This window comes from Mytilus edulis, chromosome 14 (genome assembly GCF_963676685.1).
Source record: "Mytilus edulis chromosome 14, xbMytEdul2.2, whole genome shotgun sequence".
Lineage (NCBI taxonomy): Eukaryota > Metazoa > Mollusca > Bivalvia > Mytilida > Mytilidae > Mytilus > Mytilus edulis.
Genome location: NC_092357.1, coordinates 43,568,200 through 43,596,112, shown reverse-complemented (window position 1 = coordinate 43,596,112; position 27,913 = coordinate 43,568,200). Strand labels below are relative to the sequence as shown.

The 27,913-nt window shown below is 33.5% G+C and overlaps 1 protein-coding gene across 1 annotated transcript in view; it reads right to left on the bottom strand.

The window, feature by feature from the left end:
• The window catches only part of LOC139502637 (low-density lipoprotein receptor-related protein 1-like), a 156,540-nt gene that overhangs the window by 21,533 nt on the left and 107,094 nt on the right, over nucleotides 1-27,913 (bottom strand). The window contains exons 50-68 of the mRNA XM_071292165.1: nucleotides 22,659-22,778; nucleotides 21,902-22,150; nucleotides 20,978-21,097; nucleotides 18,323-18,451; nucleotides 16,525-16,733; nucleotides 14,883-15,474; nucleotides 14,159-14,342; nucleotides 13,676-13,776; nucleotides 12,472-12,603; nucleotides 11,601-11,720; nucleotides 10,574-10,822; nucleotides 9,623-9,745; nucleotides 8,155-8,277; nucleotides 7,697-7,810; nucleotides 6,893-7,015; nucleotides 5,885-5,998; nucleotides 4,932-5,066; nucleotides 3,785-3,931; nucleotides 1,408-1,557 (exon numbers count right to left, since the gene is read on the bottom strand). Of these exons, the coding sequence (XP_071148266.1) occupies nucleotides 1,408-1,557; nucleotides 3,785-3,931; nucleotides 4,932-5,066; nucleotides 5,885-5,998; nucleotides 6,893-7,015; nucleotides 7,697-7,810; nucleotides 8,155-8,277; nucleotides 9,623-9,745; nucleotides 10,574-10,822; nucleotides 11,601-11,720; nucleotides 12,472-12,603; nucleotides 13,676-13,776; nucleotides 14,159-14,342; nucleotides 14,883-15,474; nucleotides 16,525-16,733; nucleotides 18,323-18,451; nucleotides 20,978-21,097; nucleotides 21,902-22,150; nucleotides 22,659-22,778 (3,234 nt within the window). The remainder of the gene's footprint in view (nucleotides 1-1,407; nucleotides 1,558-3,784; nucleotides 3,932-4,931; nucleotides 5,067-5,884; nucleotides 5,999-6,892; nucleotides 7,016-7,696; nucleotides 7,811-8,154; nucleotides 8,278-9,622; nucleotides 9,746-10,573; nucleotides 10,823-11,600; nucleotides 11,721-12,471; nucleotides 12,604-13,675; nucleotides 13,777-14,158; nucleotides 14,343-14,882; nucleotides 15,475-16,524; nucleotides 16,734-18,322; nucleotides 18,452-20,977; nucleotides 21,098-21,901; nucleotides 22,151-22,658; nucleotides 22,779-27,913) is intronic.

The window sequence follows — 27,913 nt, the reverse complement described above, 5'->3', positions numbered from 1 at the left end:
TGATAATTGCTTTCATCCATTTCATTTTAACTTGGGTGGATAGTTGTCTCTTTGGCAATCATACTACATCCCTATTATTAATTTTCACATTACAATGCATTATGAAGTTTGAAAATTAATTATGTTGAGTTGATAAATAAAGTTATCAACTAGATTGCACAGTTGAATCTATGTATGTACTCAAAATATTTTTTAAAGATTAAATTTTTTTCAAATCAAAACAATTCAACATATCTATAATACTAAAATAACGAGGTCCAATTTGTCAGCCGTCATCACGTAAAAACGACGAATCAAAGAATTCAACTTTATATATAACTAATATAGTACAAAGGTGTAGATTAAAAATTACACCACTCCAGGCCCTTTTGTTTTCCACGTAATTAATATTGCCAATAATTAAGAAGTTCCGGGTCGAGTCCGACACAGATACCAATAGTATATTCACCTGTTACCTATTACCTTATCTGTACGTTCCGCATCTGACAGGCGCACCACCAAACGGTGTATTCAGGATTAATATGCTATATACACGGGTCATAATCACAGGGTTGACACTACTAAATTGTCGAATTGTTACCTATTGTAGTATTTTAATCAGTAAGACTTTCTAAGATAACAATTTGAATACTAAAAATCTGGACTAAAATAAGGTGTATAGGTACAGTTTTCAATTTGTTAGCGGGCATGACGTAAAACAGCGAATCAAAGAATTGAACTTTATTTATAACTAATATAGGACAATGTTGTTGATTAAAAAATACTCCATTCCAGGACGACGGGTTCAAACAGAAAGATTTGAAAGCAGAGAAAACTGTGTATCTTATAATCGGCATGACTTTATCAGATGACAATACTAATACTAAAATAATGCTTGCACATAGTTATATACTTTAATTCAGTCACGGACCCGCGATATCACGGGTGTGTTCTAGTATTTATGAAAAATCATACAGGAATTCACTAAGTTGTTTGAGAAAAGTTCAAAAGATCATGATACGGAAATGAACATTTGTTAAATACAGACTTGCTATTATCCTAATAATTTCTTATAATATCAATAAAATGTCATTCAAACTAGTTTTATATTGAAGCCAGTGTATCGAACTTGTATTCTGTCACTTTAAATTTGTTAAAATCACATTCATTTCACAGAATGATACAGAATGATACAGAATGTAAACAGGGTATAAACAAAAACTATGTGGTTCATTTATTGAGCAGTTCCGATAGTTTTTCAGTCAGACACTACCACAGGCCATAAATCTTGCTAAGTCTCGAGGAGTCTAAGATTTTCAAATTTATACTGAAAAGCCTATCAGATTCATTTCCACTTAGATAAACTGTTCCCAGACTAAGGTGACCAACTGACCAATGACTATGCTGTAGAATTTGACCATATCTTACCTTTAGCTATACATGACAAAGTGCCATCATACGTAGTTTTCTTTTCATAACCATCCTCACAAGAGCAATGGACTCCCGCAGAAGCCTCCATCATATGTTTTTGACTACAGAGCTGTGGACATGTGCCCCACTTCTTACACAAATCTTGTACTGAAAACACAAAAAGGTTCTCTATTAATTATACAGAGGTATGGGCATGTGCCCCATGTCTTACACAAATCTTGTACTAAAATCACAAAATAAGATTTTTTTATTTTTATTGATAACCGATTATACAATGTAAGAAAAGTACAAAAAACTGAATAAAACTTTTGGTTTCAATTTGCTTTTTCATATTTTCTTCACCTTACCAAAATATGCATGCATTAATTTTAAGTATTTAATATCGCTTTTAGCACTTAAGTTTACTGTAACTTCAGAAATTATTGTGTGCATTTATTATTGCGACTTTGTCATTTTGGACTAGAATGTGATTTTAATTTTATGCCATTTTGAGAAAAGTCGTGTTTAATTCAATATAACTTTTTTTAAATGTAAGTTAAAATTATTGCAATTATAATCTCGGTTGAATTTTTCGCAGTAATAAAAACATCACAATAGTTTTTGAATATACAGTATATCATGACAACCAGATATTTTTTTGGTGAAGGAATCTGAAGCGGCCAGATAGAACCACTGACCTTCAGCAAGAATTCTGAGAATACTAGTCAATTCAGATAGAAGTCCAATACACTGGTAAAGAGCCAGCTTCAAAATCACAACCTCGGTGTTGACAGGCTAGCAAGTACAGAGTGGGTCTCATTGGGGTCTAAGAGTGACGCTGGATTGCAGATTTGTTGTAAGTGTGACCCATGAAAGTCAAATTATTGTGCTGTGAAAACGGTAACTGAAGTCTAGCGGGACACAGGAAGTTACAAAACTAGAGGCTCTAAAGAGCCTGTGTCGCTCACCTTGGTCTATGTGAATATTAAACAATGGACACAGATGGATTCATGACAAAATTGTGTTTTGGTGATAGTGATGTGTATGTACATCTTACTTTACTGAACATTCTTGCGGTTAACAATTATTTCTATCTATATTGAACTTGGCCCAGAAGTTTCAGTGGAAAATGTTAGTAAAAATTTAGAAGTTTTATGAAAATTGTTAAAAATTGACTATAAAGGGCAATAACTCCTAAAGGGGTCAACTGACCATTTCGGTCATGTTGACTTATTTGTAAATCTTACTATGCTGAACATTATTGCAGTTTACAGTTTATCTCTATCTATAATAATATTCAAGGTAATAACCAAAAACAGCAAAATGTCCTTAAAATTACCAATTCAGGGGCAGCAACCCAACAACGGGTTGTCCGATTCATCTGACAATTTCAGGGCAGATAGATCTTGACCTGATAAACAATTTTACTACATGTCAGATTTGCTCTAAATGCTTTGGTTTTTGAGTTATAAGCCAAAAACTGCATTTAACCCCTATGTTCTAGTTTTAGCCATGGCGGCCATCTTGGTTGGTTGGCCGGGTCACGCCACACAATTTTTTAACTAGATACCCCAAAGATGACTGTGGCCAAGTTTAGATTAATTTGGCCCAGTAGTTTCAGAGGAGATGATTTTTGTAAAACATTACTAAGATTTACGAAAAATGGTTAAAAATTGACTATAAAGGGCAATAACTCATAAAGGGGTCAACTGACCATTTCAGTCATGTTGACTTATATGTAAATCTTACTTTGCTGAACATTATTGCAGTTTACAGTTTATCTCTATCTTTAATAGTATTCAAGATAATAACCAAAAACAGCAAAATTTCCTTAAAATTACCAATTCAGGGGCAGCAACCCACCAAGGGAATGTCCGATTCATCTGAAAATTTCAGGGCAGATAGATCTTGACCTGATAAACAATTGTACCCCATGTCAGATTTGCTCTAAATGCTTTGGTTTTTGAGTTATAAGCCAAAAACTGCATTTTACCCCTATGGTCTATTTTTAGCCATGGCGGCCATCTTGGTTGGTTGGCCGGGTCAAGCCACACATTTTTTAAACTAGATACCCCAATGATGATTGTGGCCAAGTTTGGATTAATTTGGCCCAGTAGTTTCAGAGGAGAAGATTTTTGTAAAAGTTAACGACGACGGACGCAGGACGACGGACGACGGACGCAAAGTGATGGGAAAAGCTCACCTGGCCCGAAGTGAGAATTGCTTACTTACATAGTGTAAGCGGGATACAGGAATCTGATAAAACAGTAACGATCAGGGATCATAACCCCCCAATGAGACCCCCTACAGAGATGAACTATCTCAATCAGTCTTGACTAAGGCCCAAAATGGTAAGAATATAAAGCAGATTAATTTTTAAAAATTTGACACCAACCTTGGCAATGGAAACCATCTTCCATTAATGTATATCCTTCTTTACAAGCACACTTGTAAGCTCCTGTCTCATAAGGTAGGCTTATACATTTCTGTTGACAAATACTGATGTTTTTTCTTAATTCATCACTGCATGGTTCCATTTTTTCTAAAAAGAAAAAAATAATTAAAAAAAATTTTCTCTCAGATTGATATATACCTGGTATAGTAAAAATGGCTGTCTGATGCAAACATAAAGTTATAACAGGAAAAAAACACCAAAAAAACACTATTATCACTAAACTTGTACACTTTTTTGTTTAGGGGGAAGCTGAAGCTCTTGATGTGTTGAAGACCAATTGGTGGATTTGAGCTGTTTTCTGATTTGTCTCTTTGATACATTCCCGGTTTCCATTCTTAATTTTATTACACACCCTCAAGTTTTTTAAACTTTGTTAAGAGACTTACAAAACCTGACTAAATAGTTTCTTGCAATTTGAAACGTTTATCAATTATTCTGTATCATGCATGAGCAAGTATTTATCATTTCTTTACATTTACATTTATCTACTGCTTGCTGCTTGCTATGCCTCAATTGGAATATCTACATTGGCCCAAAATATTTGATAGACCCAATGACAAAACTATGTACTTCGAATGTCATCTGGGACAATATCCCTAATGCGCCGTGAAATGAGGAACTCAAAAGTCACGGGTAAACAAAAAAATTCTGTGTAGTGATATTTGACATATTTCTATGATAAACAAGTGACTGGGCTTAACCATTTGTGTTAATTTAGAAAATAGGGGAACACAGAATACATGTGTAATAACTATGGAGCTAATAAATGTGTTCAAAGTATTAAATTTTCAAGGAACTTATTGTGTAAAAATGGGTTTTTTTACTACGAGGAGACGCATAACAAAAGGATACTCGGGGTTTGCTAATTTACAGAAAAAGTAATCTCACTTCGTACCCCAAAAATTTAACCACATATGTGAAAATGTCTCAGCTTCGAAAGGAGCCATCATACATATCCAAGTGAATGATATGGACTGAGCAACAGAAGAAAACGTTACCATTACCGCTTATGGAGAAACTAATGCGCATCTTGACCAATCTGACATTTTGAACTGTTTTTTTTCCCCTGATCATTCATTATACATACCACAGATAGCTGGCTTTTCATCTGAGGCATCCTTGATGCAATCAATCTTTCCATCACAAACTTTGTCCATAGGAATACATGTCTTAGAACTGTCGCACTGGAAGCTCTGTCCTGTACACACACTGTCAAAAAAACCTACAAAAATCATAAGTACATTTTAACAACATTAAAATCTTCCTTCATACATATATAACATCTGGTCATTGTCAATCTTTTTGTTAGATAAAATTGAAAATGGAAATGGAGAATGTATCAGAGACAACAACCTGACCAAGGAGCCAACAACAGCTGAAGCCCACCAATGGGTCTTCAATGCAGAGAGAAACTCCTGCACCCAGAGGAGTGCTTCATTTAGCCCCTTAACAAAAATGTATAATTGTTCAGTGATAAATTGGACACAAGAAACTAAAATTAAAAGTCATAAAAGACAAACAAATGCCAGAGGCTCCTGACTTGGAACAGGCGCAAAAATGCTTTTTTGAAACTGGGGAGTGCCAAGATTTACTGATATGTTTGCCTTGCCAGGGAATGCCGCTAAAATGGTTACAATCATAGGTATTACAGGTAAAAAAAAATTATAGAACTGAAATTATCAATCTCCATACTAGCCACATAATGTGAAAAAAGTGTCGGACATAAAAACAATATTGCTGAAATATTCCTTTGTTTTTAGGCAAGATAGTGAGAAAATTCAACATCTTCTTTGCCTATCAACCCCAAAACTTTATTTGCTTTCATCTTATATATTAAGAGACTTCCTTTCATTTTTCTTTGAAAATGTCTGTACCAAGTCATTTATTTGACAGTCGTTTGTACCAAGTCAGTTATTTGACAGCTGTTTTTCATTCATTATGTGAGGAACTATTATTTGAATTTACTCTGCAGTTCAGTATTTTTCTTATACTTTTTCAATATATTAGACAATTAGTTTTAGAAATAAGGGAGATAATTACAGTTTTCCTCATCAGAGTTGTCTCCACATTGGTTTGTCCCATCACACCTTTTGTCGCTGAAAATACACTTATGATTTTTACATCGGAATCGTCCAGGTGGGCATGTATAGTCTTCTGCAACAACAAAAAATAGAATTAGGTTTGTTCATCATATATTTATTTATTTGATTTTAACATTGGAATTTTCTTAATTACAAGTCATATTGAATTGTTTGAAATATACAGTTAATTCTTCAAAGTTATATTGGGATGCTGATTTAACAAACCAGAAACAGAAACAAAATATTTCTTTTGTTGTGGCTTGTAATAATTGCTCTCATATAAGTTCTTAGATTAGCCCATTGTGATAGGACGTGCCGCTAGAACAGGTAATTTTTTCAAGCTTGAAAAAATAAGAATAGGTTTGAAAAACAATCAGAAATATACGTTACGGTAAAAAAAAATCAATTTTTTTTTTCTTTGCATTTCTGGCTTTTTATCGACAAATTTTTCTCTCTTTTGACTCTTTGTTATTCTACTTTTACATTACACACCACATGAAACCCAAACAGTATTGGAAAAGGTAACATTTTCACCAATGCAATATATGATAAGGTAAAAAAATTAAATCTTAATTATATAAAAAGGGTGGGGTAACTGAACTCCAGCCAATTGAATATTGGAGTGAACCCCCAGAGATTAGACCATTGGTTTTCCTGTTTGATTGGTTTTACACTGGTAATTTTGGGCCCTTTATAACTTGCTGTTCGGTGTGGGCCTAGGCTCTGTGTTGAAGACTATTTGTGACTTGGATAAAGAGTTGTCTCATTTGCACTCATACCACATCATCTTATATTTATGTCACTGGGAAAAGAGGGTATGTTTGATAGGGGCAAAATTCTTTCTTGCAAGAGTTCACCTTCAGATCCTCAATCAGTCTATGACTTTGAGCAAGGAATGATGTAAAAATGCATCAAAAAGTAAGTCACGCTCACAGGAACCCTAACATTAAAATAAAATGAAACGTACTACACATGGAGGAATCTTCATCACTGTTGTCATGGCAATCATCTTCTGTATCACACCTCCACAGTCCAGGAACACACACTTTGTTTTTACACTGGAATTGTCCCTGTTCACACGTGTCTGGATCTAAAAGAAAATAATTAATGTGATAGATTTTGTTTAGATGTTTGTGTCTGTTAAAAGTTTGTCATTTGATGGGTTTACCCTGTATATGTGTTTTTCAATGTACATGTGCAGCCTAATACACATTTAACAAATAATTTCACTCAAACTAGTGTTTAGGGATGCCTTGATTTAGCTATGAGCTTTATCACCATATTGAAGGTAACATTATTGACTTGAGGATGAAGACCAGTAAAATTAAAATAAAATTTCTTTGCCTTTGGCTTTGTCAACTGAGTATGGGTATTGAATATCCCTAATTTTCATTCAATCATGGAGAAGTTTAGACTTTTTTAATCTTTCTACTCTGACAGGGGGCTAAATATACAATGAAACTTAACAAAACCAACCTCACACTGATGTTATTGAATTCAAAAATAAATTTTGTGAGTAGAAAAGGGAATATATATCATTACAAATATGTAAAGCTTGGGTCTACCCTTAAGCTTATATCAACACATCAAGGATATAAAAAAAATCACAAAGTTAAATTATTGCCAGGTCAGCTTACAGTACATGTATTTGATGTGAAATAAAGTATCTAACAACATAAGCTTGTTTACAGTATTTTCGAATATCTTTTGACCTAAGATTTAAATCATAAAATTCTCTATGACATAAATATCTTCTTTCATTTTGTCTTACTTTTACACTCCTTTTCGTCTTTGCCATTGGAACAGTCAATATCTCCATCACACTGCCAAACTTTAGGTATACACATGGTCTGACAATTAAACTGATCATCACCGCACTGAGTACCTGAAAAATTGAGAAAAACATTTATTATTTAAGTTTAAAGCAGGGCTTAACCTAGGAAGAAAAGAAGTCAAGGAAATAATATGGAGAAGTGATCAACTGCTGTAAATTCAGAAATTATTGTGCCTTTATTATTGCAATTGTTGAAGAATAGACAAAAATGTTGAGACAAAATTATTGCAATTTATTGCAAAATAAAGCTATATGTAACAGATATATATCAGAAGGCGAGTTCTTATCATTGTGATAATCACTAAGTCTCATTATTTAAATTAATAAAAACCTTAATATACATTGTATATTAAGGTCATAAAACAGAACAAAATCTAATCTATAAATAAACTTACTGTTACCACACCCTCTTTCATCACTACCATCTTCACAGTTGACTTCTCCATTACATTGCCACGATTTAGGAATACACTTCTTGTTTGAACATGGGAACTGTTCACTGGTACAATTAGCATATACTATAGATAAAAAAAATATTCAGACTGTAAAGAAATTGCCATAGCATTTGAACAAAATGTTTTTGTTAAAAGAGGAAAACAACCAATAGATATAGGAAGATGTGGTGTGAGTGCCAATGAGACAACTCTCCATCCAAATAACAATTTTAATAAGTAAACCATTATAGGTCAATGTACGGCCTTCAACACGGAGCCTTGGCTCACACCGAACAACAAGCTATAAAGGGGACATGCGTCACTGTATTGATTGTATGTTTACTGAAGCATAAATAATCATTCCCTCTCATTGAAAGCTTAAAATCTTAAGATGAAATTTTCTTTGTTCATGAGTGTAAAATTTCAACATATCCTAGTCAATTAACAAGAATGTGTCCTTAGTACACGGATGCCCCATCCGCACAATCATTTTCTATGATCAGAGGACAGGAAAATGGGGTAAAATCTCTAATTTGGCATTAAAATTAGAAACATCATACTAAAGGAACATGCGTACTAAGTTTTAAGTTGATTGGACTTCAACTTCATCAAAAACTACCTTGACCAAAAATTTTAACCTGAAGTGGGACGGACAAACGAAGAACGCACAGACCAGAAAACACAAGTGAAACTGCGAGCTACTGCTCACTGATGATACCCCCGCCGCAAGTGGATAATATTAATAGTGTAAAAATATGCAAGTGTTCCTGAGAAAAATGTGACGAAAATTTTCAACTTGGCTATCATGTGTAAAATCATACAAGTGTTCGGTAAACAGGAAGTTGTCGAGTGATCAATCTGAAAACGCATCAACGGTATAGCTGACTTAGATAAACCCTGAAACCAAATTTCAGAAATCCTTGTGTTGTAGTTCCTGAGAAAAATGCCATGAAAATATTCATGGGACGGACGGACTGACGGAAGGACAGACAGAGGTAAAACAGTATACCCCCCTTTTTTAAAGCGGGGGTATAATAATGCCTATAAATGGGGCATAAAAACAACACACCTGCTATGTGCAGAACTCACAACCTTTGTGTTAACAAACTTGTGAGACCGTTGATAAACATTTTAGACCACTCTGCCACTCAGGCTATCCAACTATTGAAACCAATACCTACTATTTTCACAGACAACAAGATTTTTTTTTTAAACCACCGTGACTACAAATGATGGTCTTGCATGGTGTAAATCTTCACAGTGCTTTTCGTCAATGTGTGTAATCATTGCACTGGATCTATAACCCAAGCCCTTGTTAATAACTACTTACCATGTTCACAGTTTTTTTCATCACTCCCATCTTTACAATCTTTGTCGTAATCACACTTGCCCTCCAACCCCAGCCTCTGTTTATATAACAACTACTTACCATGTTCACAGTTTTTTTCATCACTCCCATCTTTACAATCTTTGTCGTAATCACACTTCCAGCCTTGAGGTATACAATTGTTGTCATCACACTTGAACTGGTTGGCACTGCAAGATCTATTCGCTGTAATATATAAATGGGGATACTGGATCTATTTGAGATAAAACTTCTATCAAGCAGGTGCTGATCAAGAACTTTAATGGTGGTTGAGTAGCAGGGGGTTCCTCACAATAAGGAATAAGAGCAGGTTGATAAAAAGAAGGACTGTATTTTATTACAAAAATTGGCTATTAATTTTACATAGCCATCTGATCAAATAGGCTCACTGGTTTAACAAACCATATATGCCTATATGCACTTCAAATGACTATAAAAACAGCAAACAGTCACCTGCCCAATCTAATGCCCAAAACCCCAAAATGACCTGATTTATTATATATCTTTTTCTTTTTTATGTGTTTTATCATTTGCTCTTGCCATTTGATTACAGCCTTTTTGTTTTGAATTATCCTCGGAGTTCAGTATTTTTGTAATTTTACTTTTTTCTACACTTGTTAAACCCCCTTCTTATCAACATGCTTAATAATGTCAACAGAGATGCTAACACAAAAATGATAGCTCATTTAATTAATATAAATTCCAGGCTTAACAATAATAAAACATTGAAGGCCGTACATTGACCTATAATGGTTTACTTTTATAAATTGTAATTTGGATGGAGAGTGGTTTCATTGGCACTCACACCACATCTTCCTATATCTATTCATAATTTCAGTCATCAAAACTTTTCCAATCTCATTTTTTAGATTTCATACTTTTTCCACTGGTCAAGGATTCACAATTATAAATGGACACATTAGGTTCTAAAGAATTTACAGAAATGTCCCGTCCTCCCAAACTTACCATGTTCCGCCCTCTAAACTTACCATGTACCTTCCCCCTTAAACTTACCACAATCTTTTTCATCACTATTGTCCGTGAGACTACAATCAATATCCCCATCACACTTCCATGATTCAGGGATACAGCGTCCTGATGTACACTTGAAGAAATCTTTTGGACATGTGGTATTCTTACATACTGCATCAGACGGCTCATCTTTACCATCTAAACAATCCTTGTCATGATCACATCTCCACATGTATGGAACACATCGGTTGCCATCACATTTGAATTGGTCCTCATTACAATCCTTAGCAGCTGAAGATAAAAATGACTGATTAATATAAGAGGGACGAAAGATACCAGAGGGACTTTCGAAATCATGGATCGAAAATAAACTGACAACGCCACGACTAAAAAATATAAATGCATGATTATATAATATCTTATCACCTGTATTTATAGTAGCTAAACTGGTTAAAAAAATATTTGGCAATACTGATTTTTAAGAATGAACAAAGGTAAGTATAATTATTGCGATTTTGTTTAGAAAGATGCAAACAGATATGTCCCTAATATCAGAATGTAAGTTCGTATTGTTGTGATACTAAAAGAATCACATTTTTGCATCAATAAAAACCTTGCAATAATTTCTAATTTTTTATAATTATTGACATATGCATGTGATGACTGCCACCATCTGTACCTAATCTAGTACTTATGTATTTCTCTGTCCTGAGTGTTTTTATGTTTATTTGTACTGTATACCTGTCATCTAATTTTGTCATTTTAGCGGTATTTTTCACATTGCCACATAAGTGGGAGGTTTGGCTAGCCATAAAACCATGTTCAACCCACATTTTTGTCTTTTATTTCTTGTACTAAGTCCAGACTATTGCGTTTGAAATCAAATAGTCTGTTTCTATGTATGTTGGCGTTTGTTTTTTGTCAGTGTTTCTGTTGTTCCGTTGTTTTCCTCTTATAATTGATGTTTTGCCCACGGTAAGTTTGTATTCCTGAATTTGTTTTTACCTTAATCGATTTATGACTATTTTGAAAGCTGTATAGTACTGTTGCCTTTTTTAAGTATACTTACTACAGTTATGTTCGTCCTGTCCATCTTTACAGTGCTGGTTCCCATCACATACATGTGTCAGTGGTATACACTTGTTCTCTTTTTGACATTTTACATAACCCTTTAAACAGTCATACTTATCTGAAAAAATATAAAAGTCCTAGTGTAATTAAATATTTTTTTTACAATTTCATAATCTAAAGCATGTATTGGTAGTTTTAATTTTTAATGATTTAGGAAACTGCTTATTAGTAACAATGTTTTGGGAGTATGCTTGTGAAATAATTATATGATCTGATCTAGATTATAAAATGAAAATTTTTAGTACCTAATACAGATTTAATTAAAATTTCTATCTTTCAAACAATAAATATAAGATGTTCTATAGAAGAAGATAACAGCTACACAATTTATTAGATTGAAATAAATCCTCCCTGACCACTGAACCCTGAATACATAAAAGTTTTAAAAAAATCTTTAAAATTCCACCTTCATAATTAGGCATACTTCAAATTTATAATACATAACTTTTTGGGGTCAATATTAAAAATTATTGCTGCAACACATACTTTTTTTTTAATTAATGTCGAAAACTACCTTGCGAAAATATTAAGAATTTTTCACATTGAATGCTAAACCACCCCAATATCTCTTATCCTCTATTGTGAATGGATAAAAATCTAATAAAACAATTTACCAATTAAAAGACAAGAAGTGTGCAAAGCATAAAGGAGGAATTCATAACATAGATTATAACAGATATTACCATCATCAAAATAAGGAGTGCATTTAGACATTAAAAATGCTGACTGATGGCTAACTAAGTTTTGTCTTCCTAAGAACATGAAATGATTTATCTAATAACCAAGACTTTACATAATATAATACTAACCACACTGTTCTTCGTCAGATTCATCCTTGCATTCTGGAATACCATTACAGATATCCACTGGTGGCAAACAACCAGTTTTATCTCCGGCACCTTTACACTGGAAATAGCCTCTCTGTGGACAGTAATAGGGCTCTGAAATAAAATGTTTAAATCATTTTATGTTTTTTTCAAATGTCCTGTTAGACGGTTGGTTTTTCCCTTTTAATGGTTTTACACTAGTAATTTTGGGGCCCTTTATAGCTTGTTGTTCAGTGTGATCCAAGGCTGTGTTGAAGGCTGTACATTGACCTATCATGGTTTAATTTTATAAATTGTTATTTGGATGGAGAGTTGTCTCATTGGCGCTCATACCACATCTTCCTATATCTGAAGACGCCTTTTCAAGATTAATTGTTTTAAGAGTGCTATCTTTTGGCCACATGTGGAGCTGAATCTCCTTCCCTTTTGGGAGCCCCTCATATCTTCCATTGGTTTTTGGTAGGATTTCAGCTGATTAGTCCTCAGTTTTTATCAATATGTAGTGTTCTGTAGACTGTTGTTAAACTTTTTATTGGTTTCTCATTTGTTTTGCCATGATTTTGTCAGATAGTCTTGATTCTACCTATTTTTTGCCTCTTTTTTGTTAAATGTCCTTGTTTCAAAATTCTGAAATAGAACTAAAAAAACACTTGACATATCTAAAATTGAACATTTTACCGAAATTATGAAAAATGTTTTATGAAAGCACATCTTATATGAGGGGGGTTGCAGGGGTCCTGATCCCGAAATCCTGGGCTTAAAAACATAAAATCCTTACATCCTGAAATTTGAAAAAAAGAAATCCCGGATCCTGAAAAGGTCAATCCCGAATTTCTGAGCTTAAAAACACCCAATCCCAACGTTCTGAAAAAGGTCCTGCCCCCCTCTAATATGACTCATACATCTATGTGGATATTTTACAAAATAGGAGGGTTTCACATGGTCAACCAAGATATAAAACTAATTTGTCGCTAAAATAAGCTGTTTTAACAGTATAAAGCTGAATTCTGGTGTGATTTGGATTTTATTAATGAGTTAATGATATTTGAACATCAATAAACTACAGTTGACTCTAATTTGCAACAGGTCAACATTTTTTACAAGGGGTTCTAAAATGATTTGCCCTCTCAAGGTATCACATTGAATCTCCCCAGTCTGACCTGACACCGTAATAAAATCTTCTTACGTGTACAATTAATTTCATCTTCTTCTCCCGCACAGTCTGTGTAATTGTCACATTTCCACCATGACGGTATACACTTTGAACTTTCTTTACATTCAAAATGGCTGAAACAGAAAAATATGTAATGTCATTAACTTTGTATCTCTCTGACATATTTAAAAATAATAATTTTGGCTTGAAAAACGAAATATGATGGCATAAATATCATTTAAATTTTTAGTCAGGATAATATGAAGGTACAAATCTATTTATTTTTTCTGCTCAACAGGGCTTAAATAAGAATACAAACAAAATATTTGACTGGTTCTGTTTCATGCAGAATTCACTTTTACACTTTTTCATTTATAACTTTCAAAGAAAGTTTTTGTGGAAATAATATAAAGAGAGAGTGCGAGGAAATGCTCTAAAATTGAATTTATTCAGTCATAAGAATTTCACTAAAAAATTCAAAACTCAAAAATTGAATTTAAATACTGTTTTACTTACAATGGCTCATTGCAAGTTGGAACACAATTGTAACTACCATCCAGCTTGTAATTTTCTGGACAACCACACACCCTGGTTATCGATCGGAAAAATGTTGATGTTCTGAATGATGACACCATGAATGGCTTAAGCAGACACAAATGTGAACAGCCACCATTTCTGACACGACATGGATTAAAATGTGCTAAAAGTAAAAACAGTATAATGATTCCCAAATATTCCATTAAAATGTAACATTGCATTATTAAGATGTTGGAAAGTAGTATGGGTTGTCGTTTGTTTATGTGTTACATATTTGATTTTCGTTCATTTTTTTTACATAAATAAGGCTGTTAGTTTTCTCGTTTGAATTGTTTTACATTGTCTTATCTGGGCCTTTTATAGCTGACTATGCGGTACGGGCTTTGCTCATTGTTGAAGGCGGTACGGTGACCTATAGTTGTTAATGTCTGTGTCATTTTGGTCTTTTGTGGATAGTTGTCTCATTGGCAATCATACCACATCTTCTTTTTTATAGGATTGAAAATCTGTACTGACATGATAACAATATCTTTTCTTTTTACCCCACCTTGCATAACATATAATTGATTATTCCCTATAACTAATTCTGCCTATCGTTACTAAAAAACCACACATAAATTTTCAATAGAAGTGCCTTCTGACTCTCCTCCCCAACACTTACCCCCCCCCCTAGAGTCAATTATAGAACAGCCCTTATTATTACCTTCTGTCTGTCTCATTTTATGATAGACCTGTATATCCATAGGTCTGTGTGATGTTTTAACAATCGTTGTACGATTTTCTCCAGAAAACTTATGAGCTCTGTTGATACTCTTGGATTCCCAATCAGTCCAAAATATGTAATCCATGAAAGTCGTCAGAGCAAAGGTATGTGGCAAGTTTTTATTGATAACCACAAACTGGTTGCTGCCATCGAGATCCGCCATACTAATATAGTCCAAACTTGCATCGGACCAGAATATTTTCTCTGTCACGTAATCTATCGTTAATCCATTCGGCCATGCCAGGTTCTGAGTTATAATTCGTTCAATATGGGTTCCGTCCATGTGTGCTCTAGATATGTGTGGCTGGTCTCCCCAATCTGTGTAGAATAAGTATCCCCTTAGTGGGTGCACCTCCAGACCTCGTGGTTCTTGTAGTCCATCTTCTATCAGAATTTTACGATAGCTGCCGTCTAGACGAGACACTTCTATTGTATCAGCAGTCTTGTCACACCAGAACAAGTTTTGTCCTACCCAGTCTACAGCCAGACCATCTGGATTCTTCACATGTCTTGCATCATGCAATGTTTCAATCTGAAAGATAAATATAACATCAATATCTTTTTATTACGTATGTAGAAGATTCAACCTACAATATATCTCTGGGTATGTGATTGTTTTCTCTGCATTGAAGACCCATTGGTAGACTGGGGCAATCTTTTGCTCTTTGGATCAGTTGTTGTCTCTTTTGACACATTTTCTGTTTCCATTTTCTTTTTTCTGGTTATCACTCCATTAGGGACGACATCAAAAGTTCAATGAAGGATAAAAAACTTAATTCACATAGTTTTTTCACTGACCCCCACACCCCCCCTCTTAACTTAATTTAGGAAAAATTGATTGACCAATAGGAATATATGTAAAATCGATTTTAGATTAACAAAACGTGCAGCAATGTTGACCCCCCCACCTCCAAACTATTTGATTTAAGTTTTTTATCCTACATCGATCTTTTGATGTCGTCCCTTATCATGTTAAAGGTTCTTTAGCATATACCTCAACAACATATCAATTCTTTAAAAAAAATCTATGTGTTTTTGGTTTTTGGAGATTTGAATCTAAGAACATTTTTTCACCAAATTATATTTTTTTTTAACAAATTTTCACCTATTATGAAAAAATTCACCAACAAATAAAAGAGATATTAAATGAATAATTTTCCATATAAATAAGTTCAATAAGTCAAAGTTGAATGCAAAATTTTACAAGAATTTGAAACATAGCCTATTTAACTGTACCTTGATCTTATGGCTACACATTTTCTAAATTAGTATGGCTTTAATATCAAATGACAAAAATTCCATGTTTTCTAATTCATGAAGATATGAATAAAAGACACTGAATGTAAATGTACAGCAAATTCAGAAAAAATATAAAGGGACATAACTCAAGAAAAGTGAAAGTCATTCCACTTGAAAAACTAAAATTTAATCAGTGTCTTGTGATAATGAGCATTGTGAATAACTTTCTCAGCATTTGGTTGAGTCAAACTTAATATAGAGAACAACCATCTACTAGGAAAAACTAACTAAAAACTTTCAGCTTCAAAACGTAGAGAACATGGACCATGGAATATATTCCTACCTCATTATCATCACTGCTTAAGTCCAGTCTTCGTATCCAGCTGTTCTTACTGGTAATATCTGTCCAGTAAATTGTTTTGCTTCTAAAATCATAATCAACAGCTACGGCATTCTCTGTGTCGCTTACAATTATTTTCTGATAACTGCCACTGAATGACATGTTTAAAATCTGGTTTCTGTTGGCAACTATTAAAAATGGCCGATTTTCATCTAAAAATGAATACAGACAGATGATTATAATATGAATATATTATCATGCAAGAGCATTATGTGTAATACTGTGGATTAATTTATTTTAATGGGTACAAATATTCGTGGATTAAGGAAAACTTTTTTTTGTGTCAGAACATTTAATATCATTTCATTGTTTTGCCAAAGTCTGCATACTAAACTACAGAAAATTTCTACTTTGTCAAACATTGAAATTTGTGGATTCACCAATACACATGAAATCAATAAAAATCAATTAGGGCTATTCCAGTAAAAATTATCCAGGGGGGGTGGAACGCCACTAATTTTTGACCCCCCACCTATGGAAAAGATTAAAAAAATACACCCCCACCTAGAACATGTATTTTCTTCCAAGACCCCCTACCTAGAGAAAAAAAATAAAAGTTAGCTAGTTTTTTAAAGTATACAAAAATGTTGCATCCTGTCAAATAAATGTAAAATTTGTTGGTTTATCTATTTCAGTGCATCCAAAAAGGGGGGCCCTGGCCCCCCCCCCCCCCCCCCCCCCCCCCTAAATCCGCCTCTGGTCTCAATGGCAATCATACCACATCTTCTTTTTTATACTAGCTATGTTGCTATTAAAATATAAAATGAAACATGTAACAATATTATGGAGCAGCAGACGACAGATGCAACATGATGGCAATAGCTCACAGTGACCGAAAAAGGGGGGTGCGATTTTAATTATGGCCCATTTTATTTTTAAAACTGTCAATAACATTTTCAGGTACGACATATTCTTCAGGTGGGGAAACTGGTTGGCACCAACCATTTGATGTTTCAGAGTTTAGTTTGAGCCATAAAATATTTTTGGTAGGCACAATGTAATTCTTTTTTTATTTTTTGTATTTCTTATATACATTTTTTTTTTTTCAATAGGCAAATGTTGAGGAAGATGATATACTCTCCTGTGTAACAAGGCCATATTTTCCGCAAAAATTAGGCCATTTTTTTCCTTCAATACCACCCACGCAACATGAGCAATAAAAATCTAATTGTCTGTGCCAAATATAAATATTTTTTTATGGACCGCATAGTTTGGATGTCACCCACACATATTTTTTTCTGGGGAGACGGTATATACAAGGGAGAGGGTACTTGAAGTTGTTATAAACTGTATGCAATAAAATATTATTTGGGACAAAAATTGCAAAGAATTGGCCAGTCCACCTTATTAAGGACATATTCTTTGCACGGACGGACGGACGGACTGATGGACGGACGGACTGACAGACAGAGGTAAAACAGTATACCCCCCCTTTTTTAAAGCGGGGGTATAATATACCCCCCCCCCCCTTTTTAAAGCGGGGATATAAAAATTAATGCTAACCAAGAACAAACTATACAAACTTGGGCTGGTAGGCCATTGGCAAAGTCTGAAGACTTCAATTTATACTGCCCAGTATGATGTTAAACTTACTGTTTAGAATTTTACATGTTTGTTTATCGGTTTCCAAAACATATAAATTGTTAAAACTGGATAAAAATTTTAGAATCGTGGGCTGATGGGCCTGTTGTCAAGCATGAAGATTTCAATTTTGTCTGCCCAGTATAAATGTTAAACTTACTGTTCAGAATTTTGCATGTTCGTTTATCAGGTTCTAATGCATAGCCATCAGCACAGTAACAACGGTATGATCCTTCCTCGTTCACACAGAAATGTGAGCATGGGTATTCCTTCCTGCATTCATCTATATCTGTAAGAAAGAATAAGAAATTCTGAAGGTGGTTTATAACACAACAGGGAGATAACCAAGGATCCGGAAATTTTTTCACCTAATTTCGGTCATTTTGGGATAACTTAAAAGTTGGTGCCCTTTTTCAAACAAAGATTGTGTGTATGCTCATACAGTCATACTCGTAGCATTAACGAACTTGTTTTTAACTGTTGCATCGCATTTACTTCAGAAATTTCCCTACCATTTCCCTTAAAATCGATCTTGAGCAATAAAAGGAAGGCAACAGTTTAAAAATAAAATGATTTTAATGACTCAAAACGATAAATTTCTCAAACTTCGCTTACGTTTCTTTCGATTTTGAAGCCAAAATTATAACCGGATGTTTTACGACAATAGTAAAACGACCAATTCCAGACTCATTTTCCGGGATTAGTTTTGTTTATCAAATTCACAGGAAATCGTCGGCTTTTTAACTGTTTTACCTTTAATAGTGTTTGAATATTAATTATAATAGTTGGACTTGTTTAATTTAGCATGAAATCATTTTTAATTTACGATTTAGTGTCTAATTTGCGGAATAGAATTTCAAGTATGCGTATTAGTAAACAAAGCACGTGTGTTTGTAGTGAAACAATATTTTGTTCTACGTAAATTAATTTAATTTTAAATCAGAATTGACAATTGTCTAAGCTGAGAAAAGTAATAAAATAATGCAGACAGTTGTTATGAACTTTTAATTTCTTTAAAATATTAGTTCTGAGCTCGTGATCAATAAAAAAATTAATTAAAAACACAGGTAAAGAGATTAGCGATCATTAGCCAATATTTCCCAGAGGCATTACTATAGTTATTAGGAGGGCCCTCAGGATTATAACACTTTACTTGAGTGGCAGTTTTATTACAGGAAAAGGATAACAAACAAAAAATAAGTTCAAAATGGCGATTTAGACCATGTTAGAAACTCGATCTCAACGAAATGACATTGAATGACCGAAATTATTTCTGTAAAAAAATAAAATTTGTCCTAAATCCCAATTACTCATTTAGGACAAAATACTTTCAGTTTAGGTCAAGACTGGCATATATGACCGTTTCCGGACCCCTGGAGATAACTCTGTAAAAAGTGGTTTATAACACAACAGGGAGATAACTCTGTAAAAAGTGGTTTATAACACAACAGGGAGATAACTCTGTAAAAAGTGGTTTATAACACAACAGGGAGATAACTCTGTAAAAATCAGCTGAACGTTTTAATCACATTCTATTGTTAAGAAAATATTAAGCTTCTCAATGATTAAAATTAATGTTTGTTAAATTGCTATATGTTCTGTCCAATGACATTTTTCTGATAAAGTGCGTGTTTCAACTTTTTTGAAATTTTTAGATTTTTGTCAAAGGGTCAAAGAAAATATTTTGTCAAAACTTTATAAAACTAAAACGAACCAAATTAATTTTAGTTAAGAGTTTTTTTCTAATCAATATTTATCTACTCAAATACTGTTTAGTTATTTATTTTTTTGTTAGTACCAATTGTCTAAATTGAAGAACAACTGTATTTTCATAGATACTTGATTTTCTGGTTTTGACAAAAATTTCATATAACCCTAGCCAAAAAATCATTACAAAAAGCCCTTCATGATTTGAGGTCAACTTTTCTTTCTTTCAAAAACATATATTCAATACTGTATATGGAATAAGTCTTGCAAACATAACACTGCTTTTCTGTGGGTTTTTTTCCTGTGTGAAACTTTTATGACATTATCTGTAATGCATTTCCTGCAGAAAGAAGAGCTACGATTTTATGTTCAATTTTGCAGTGTATATAATTCAATCTTGCTTCCCAATATAATGTATCAACAATATAAATAAATGATCCTTCCACCATACTACTACATGCACTACAGTGTAACCTGGGTTATCCCACACACTGGGGGAACAGAATAAAATGATGGATAAAGCAGGGTGTCAGAATACACAGTTTTGTCTGCAAGGATAGGTTTATCTTTGGGACCATAAAAATGTTTTGGTTGAAGCAGGATGTTGGAATACTAACGTGTTGGATAAGACAGGTTACACTGTAGTACTTTGTCAAAACAGTTACCAATGTATAAAATATACCAAACAAACCTTCACATATATGATGATCTTTCAGTATGTAACCAGGAGGACATGTACACTGGTACCCTATCTTAGTCAAAACTGTTACCAATGTATAAAATATACCAAACAAACCTTCACATATATGATGATCTTTCAGTATGTAATCAGGAGGACATGTACACTGGTACCCTATCTTAGTCAAAACTGTTACCAATGTATAAAATATACCAAACAAACCTTCATATATATGATGATCTTTCAGTATGTAACCAGGAGGACATGTACACTGGTACCCTATCTTAGTCAAAACTGTTACTAATGTATAAAATATACCAACCTTCACATATATGATGATCTTTCAGTATGTAACCAGGAGGACATGTACACTGGTACCCTATCTTAGTCAAAACTGTTACCAATGTATAAAATATATACCAAACAAACCTTCACATATATGATGATCTTTCAGTATGTAACCAGGAGGACATGTACACTGGTACCCTATCTTAGTGTCTACACATTTATGACTGCAGACAGGATGTGGAAACTGACATTCATTGACAACTAAAAAATAAAGATAAAACACATATATTAAAATGTGACAGTGGAATCTGCCTAATCTGACACACTGGGGGACCAGAAAAAATGTTGGATTAAGCAGGGTGTCTGAATACTCAGGTTTTCTCTGCAAGAAAAGGCATATTTTGGGACCATGGAAATGTGTTTATTTAAGCAGGATGTTGGAATACTCAGGTGCTGATTAAGCAGGTTGCACTGGACAAATATACTTAAAACAAGTTAAACCAGTACAAAAATACTAACTAGGAATATTAAAACAGGGGTACAAACTAGTGTAGGAAGGGGATTTTTCGTTGTTACTAAAATTTCAAAGTCAAAGACCTCTCATTCTATAAACATATACTTTACACAGGACATATAACTTTCTTTTTAAAATAGAAAGATTTTTTAAGCTGAAAAATATTTCTGGACCTTCCATTATTTAAAGCAAATTTGAACTACATTTGTACTATATAAAACTGCTGAGAAGAGCCTACATAAAAAGCTCAGAGCATCCTCTCAGCCAACTCTGGTCTTCCTTGTAAAAATCATCTATAATCCATAAATTCTATATATTTAGAAAAGCTATGAGCATTCTCTCAGCCTGCTCCCAGCTTCCTCATAAAAATTCATCTATAATCCATTAAAAATAAAAACAAAAGGCTCGGAGCATCCTCTCAGCCTGCTCAGAGCTTCTTCATTAAAATTCATTTACAATCCATAAAAGCTATACATAAAAAGCTCAGAGCATCCTCTCAACTTGCCCCAAGCTTCCTCGTAAAAATTCATCCATAAAAGCTATATACTTACAACATTGTTCTGATTCATCTGACGAGTCACCACAGTCATTGTTCCCATTACAAACAAGATCATCATGGATACAGTCGCCATTCTTACAGAGGAAAGTTCCATTCTCACACTTGTTTGGTTCGAATGTCGGACAATTCTCCTCGTCCTCACGGTTTGAACAATCAGGGTAGCCATTACAACGCAGTTTCTTGTCAATGCATGTGTTGTCTCCACAGTCAAATACATCAGTTGTGTTACACTTATTATACGCTGAAATAAATGCATAGTATTGATAACTGTGGATTCATTAAAATTTGTTGTGTACTTTATCTTTTATCAAAATATTGTCTCCACAGTCATTATCATGGACACAGAATTTTTTTCTACCAAAATGTCTGAACAGGTTAATCTATAATTTTTCAACAACTAAAAAAAACCCAGTATACATGAAAAAGTTGAGTCTTAAAACCTTTTTTTACAGTTATAGGGAAATAACCTTCATTGTTTCATGTCTGTCATATTTGTATTAGTTGCTGTAATTGATTTAATGCATCAGGCCACTGATTGCTTGTTTGAATTATTTCACATTTTGGTATGTTTAAGGACTTCTATAAATGACTATACTATATATACTGCAGAGGTTTGGTTCATTGTTGCACAGTAACTTATAGTTACTTACATCCATGTGATTCCCACTATGTAGGAAAGTTGTCTCATTGGCAATCATAAACCTTCTTATTTTTACATCAACAAATCTGATTGGATAAAAGCTACTTACGACAAGATGCTGGTTCATCACTACTGTCTCCGCAGTCATCGTCATGGTCACAGAAAAATATATCCCTTATACAATTGTTGTTGTTACAACGGAATTCCTTTGCTTCACATGAAACAGAGGCTGAAATTAAAAAAAAACACACAGAATTGATATGAAACTTAACATAATAAAACACACTTGTTTACCATAGTGTGGATTGAAAATTAGAACAGAAAAATTTTCAGGAATTCTCTGAAAATCTTATGACTACCAAACATGCTTCCAAAGATCAAATGTAAATGGAATATATATCAGAGACATTAATTATAATACAAGAATTGAGAACTCCATCTAAAGGCCATATAATTTTTTTTAAATAGCATGAATAAGGCTTTCTCAAATAAAACCAACTTTATCACCAATATATTCTTTCTTATTTTCCTCAGATAAACTTTCTAGTTTAAAAGTTTGAAAAAGTTACCATACCTGTCAACTGACCCGTATTCTGCGGATGTGACCCCAGATTTTCACAATTCTGAGGGATCACCCAGGACACCCGCGGGAATTCCGAAAATGACCCGTTTTCACCCATATTTCTGAGCCTTGAGATTGATTTCACAAGTAATATTCCTTTGAAATATCGGCAAATTTGTAATTCTTCCATGAACAGGCAGTTCCTTTAGCTGTGTAAACTGTCAAATTATGTGACCCATTAAGTGCATGGCTTCACTTGACAGCTTTGGTGTCAAACACACTGTTAATTAACACCAGTTACCTTAGCTTTAGGTCGTAAATAAATTGCACTGTCGTTTTACAAACATATTTCAACTAGAGTTAATTCCCCTTTTTTGTCACCATTCAAAATTATTCCTTATATTTATGTTTTTTTCTGGTGAAAAAGATTAAATCTTGAAAAAATGAAATTCAAATACATATTGAATTATAACTTTTTATTATTTTTATACCTATATACAATTTTTTTTTTAAAAGTTGAAAATTATTTTTTTCATCTATACCTCCTTTAACTGTATTACTATATTTTATTATAGTATAAGTTTAACTATTCCTGTAGATGGTCCGAGTACACAGTTATTTCGTAGTGCATTTCTTTTAGACAATAAATGAAAATTAAAAAAAACCCACCTGCGCTTTCTCAATAATATTTTTACAGTGTGTTGTACTACTTTTGGGACAAATTATATCAAAATTATAGAAAACTTCATCAGCTCTAACTCAAAATATGGACAATTTTGTGTTAAGGGGGTCTTGAAATCATTTGACAGCTTCCAAAGTGCTAATTTCTGACCTTTTTCAGCTGGACCTAATCACTACTTTACATTAATATTTATGACAGTGTCATTTCAACCCCCAACTTGCTATATGAGGCATAAAACATGGAGAAATAAATTTGGAAGGGGTATAACAAAAATTGGCAAGTACCACACTGTCCACACTAAGGACTATATTCGTGGACAACGAAAATCAAAGGACGATAACTGTGTACTCGGACCTAATAGGATATAGTACGGTGACCAGACCCAATATTTTTTAGATTTAATCGTCAAACATACTATATGGCTATATTATATATCATTGGATTCGGAAAAATGAGTACTATTGAAATATCGATGTCGTCAAAAAGAAATGTGGTAACAGTTTTGTATAAAATGAGGTCAAAGATCAAATTCTGTTTTTATTTTTTTCTTCCATATTTTCAAAATTTGAAGAAATATACAACAATTTAGGTTAAATTCTAGATACAGTAATTTTCTTATATCATTTTTCAATGAATTATCTCAAAAATGTTAAAAAAGAAATGAATAAGAAATCGATTTATTCTGAGTTGGCGTTTTTCAAAAATTTGTTCTATTACACAAGATCAACACATATTCTGTTAAAATTACAGTAGTAACCTTGCTGGCTGACATTCAACCTCATCAATAAATGATGAATATTATTTTTACCTGCATCCTACTGTCATGAAGGCATGATATTTTGCATAAGATCATTCATGAAATTCATTAAAACTAAAAAGCACTCAATAATTCGAAAATAGTTACAATTCAACATTCCAATCAAAGAGATCCACACAACAGAATTATATCTTCTGGTTAATTGTCAAGGAACATGAGTTGAAATTTCTAGATAATTCTGACCCTTTACAGGACCAAAGCCCCGGACATGTAAGGTTTTGAAGTGAACAAACACATGACTCTTTCACATGCAGATTTTCCTTCAATGAAGACACAAGATCCTGCATAAATTCTGCTAAAATATGCCTTTTAAAATATACGGGGTGAAATGCATCACTTCTCGCCAACCTTATTCTAAAGGTGACCGGATAGGGGTTTAACAATGTGTAATGCGGTCTAAATTTTTAGTTTGAAACGAAGTACGTAAAACGTACTGTTTCAATGCCGTCTCGCTGGAAGATAACCTGACTAAACTTACATCTTTACTTGTGGCAAACTTGAATAATTTCTATGATGGAGTGGTTTTAAAGAGATAGTTCTGATCATAAACCTTTGAAATTATCTTTCATGCCAAAACAAGGGCTTCATCATTGTCAATATTACCGAAACTTTAAAAACAACTGAAATAGTCGTGCGTGTCCTTCGAAGTCTTGTAGACAGTTTGTATACCTACTCCAAACAGAGACGAAGTTGCGTCGCATCCGGTAAGTACATGTGCAGCAAGCAATACTTTACAAATTGTTGGGGAAAGACAGACACATAGTTATTGAATGGGTGAAAATCTCCGCCCATCATTTACACTGCTAATATTTCACATCTGCAACCACAACTCGCTTGTATTTGTCCTATTTTTATAGTAGCGAACACACAAAACAATTACAATTGTATAAGAGGTCCGTATGATTGTTCTTCCACTCTTTCACATTTCCCTAAACTCCGTGTCAAAGTTTAAGGCATTGGGTATATACCTTCTCTTGAGTGCTGAACAAGTTACGACAGCCATGCACAGTGTTGGTATACATAAATAAGTTTCAAACGTTCTGACTATGTAAAGCTCACATCAGGTGGAATCTTATGGGATTTGTCAAAGTTTTCCAGTCAGGAATACTTCTCCGCTCTATAATCTGATACACTTTGATGAAGGCTGTAGTCTCTGTGCGGTGTTCTCTTTCGGCAGACCTTATAGAGTTGTTCGTGTCGTAGCGGTCAAAAACATGTGCTAATATGTGCGCCATAGAAATTCATTGGGAAATATTTTTTTAAAAGTAAGCCGCATGTTTTACCTTTCTTAGCATAAATAAATTGAACCAATGCCATACCATCTTTTATGTAAGTTGTGAGTGATGATATAAAGGAAGGTAGGGAAAGTGCACAAGAGACTTAAGATTCGAATTGCTTCACAAAATCCGACTTGCATGATTTTCTCATGGTGCCTTCATTTTAAAAAGGGGATAATTGAATGGGTGCGACAACACATGTTCTATGATAATATCATCTCTACAATTTGCCGAAATCAGTGCACGTCTAATCACAAGTTATGGATTTATGCGACCTGAAAGTATTTCCCCCGATTTATTTTTCAGGTTTGTGTTTGACTTTGATATTGGACTATAAAAACTTCTTTTGATCTTAAGAAAGAGCACTAATGCTGTTTAGACATTTTCAAGCCTTCCTCGACAACTGTGAGCAAAGAACCTCGAATATGTCTTAAAGCATCCATTTAAGAAGAGATATTGATAAGAAATTGAGGGTGGGATTCCACACCAAAGGGATCAGTCATGGATCATTTATATGGTTCACAATGGCAAAAACATGTTCTTCTTCTCTTTTCATTGCTGTTGGCTTTGTTTCTAACTGTGAATTTGCATAATTTGCAGCAATTACATCCCTTTTCAGTATTACACGACTAGTGGATTCTATGAAATGTCTAGTAAGGGTCCATCTAACAAGCCCAGACTTTTGATTGTTATGCCTACAGTGATACCTAATCCCCTTGAGGCTTTTATAACGGTCTTTTCTGTTGCTATGTCATAGTACTGTTAAAATGTCCAGGAATCTGTCTAAAAAGCAAAGTAACCATCTATAAAAGGTGATCGAATCAATGTTCACAGAAAATTGAAGCATATCGAGTATGTAAAATGGCATCCACCGTCGTACAGTACGGTTGATTACCATAATAAAATTTTACATTTAAGATGACGATCTCAAGGAAGAGACCAATTTCCCTCTCGTTCTGCTCTAACATTTGACAGATAAATGTCTACTGCTTCAGGGAACATATCCCAGTATGTAAATGTAAGTTACACATCACATCCCAATAGCGTATGTATCTATAAGAGGCTGTATATGAGCTTCGAATAGCTCCGTCATATGAGCGTTATGAATTTTGTCTGGCTTGAATTGCTAAAATGGTGCTTCTTAGACAAATGAATTTGATATTACAAATGGTAGGTACAAGTGTATGAAATAACATATACATGTTAATTATTTTACATTTTGCGTTAAAAAAATTATGAAATTAAATTGGAACGTAATAACGAATTAATTTTGCTAAACTTTCGTAAAAATAACATGAATAAGGTGTAACAACAATGTATATAATAACAGAAATCATATCACAGATGTTATTTTACAATGTTGACCTCAAAACTTTTCTAAGTCGATTTTCCGTTCAACTTAACTAACGTACTTCAAAGCCCATTTTACGAAAATTGCACCGTACGATTTTTTGACGACAAGTCAAAATGTTAAGTTCAACCTTTGAACTACCAATACTGTGATTTATAGCCGTATAGTCCGAATGACAATTAAACTCCTTAAATAAGCGACTTTTCCTTACTCGGTCACTGTACTAATAGAATAAGTTGACCAATCTTAATAAAACTTGGTATGACTAAAGCTTAATATATTATAAGACTGCTTACAAAGTTTCATAGCAATAGAATATATATTATAGACAATATGATTAATTCTATATTCAACTTTGCGTGTTAAATTTAGACGTTAAAATTGAGAAATTTCAACTATCAACATTTGGGGCTTTTAAAATTTAAATATTGCAAAAAAATACTTTTAAAATGCCTTAATATATAATATATCATGTATTTAAAGCAATAGAGTACTCATTTGATTTATCAGACTTAGCATAATTATTCAAAAGTCAAATTTATATGAGCCTGTGCCTAAAAATGGAGGTTTTCCAATGAAGGCGGGCCTTACATGAAGATGTAATATTTTCCAGCAATTTTAAATTTGTGAAGCTTTTTGATTATAAATTATCCTTACATATGTATTTAATGTACT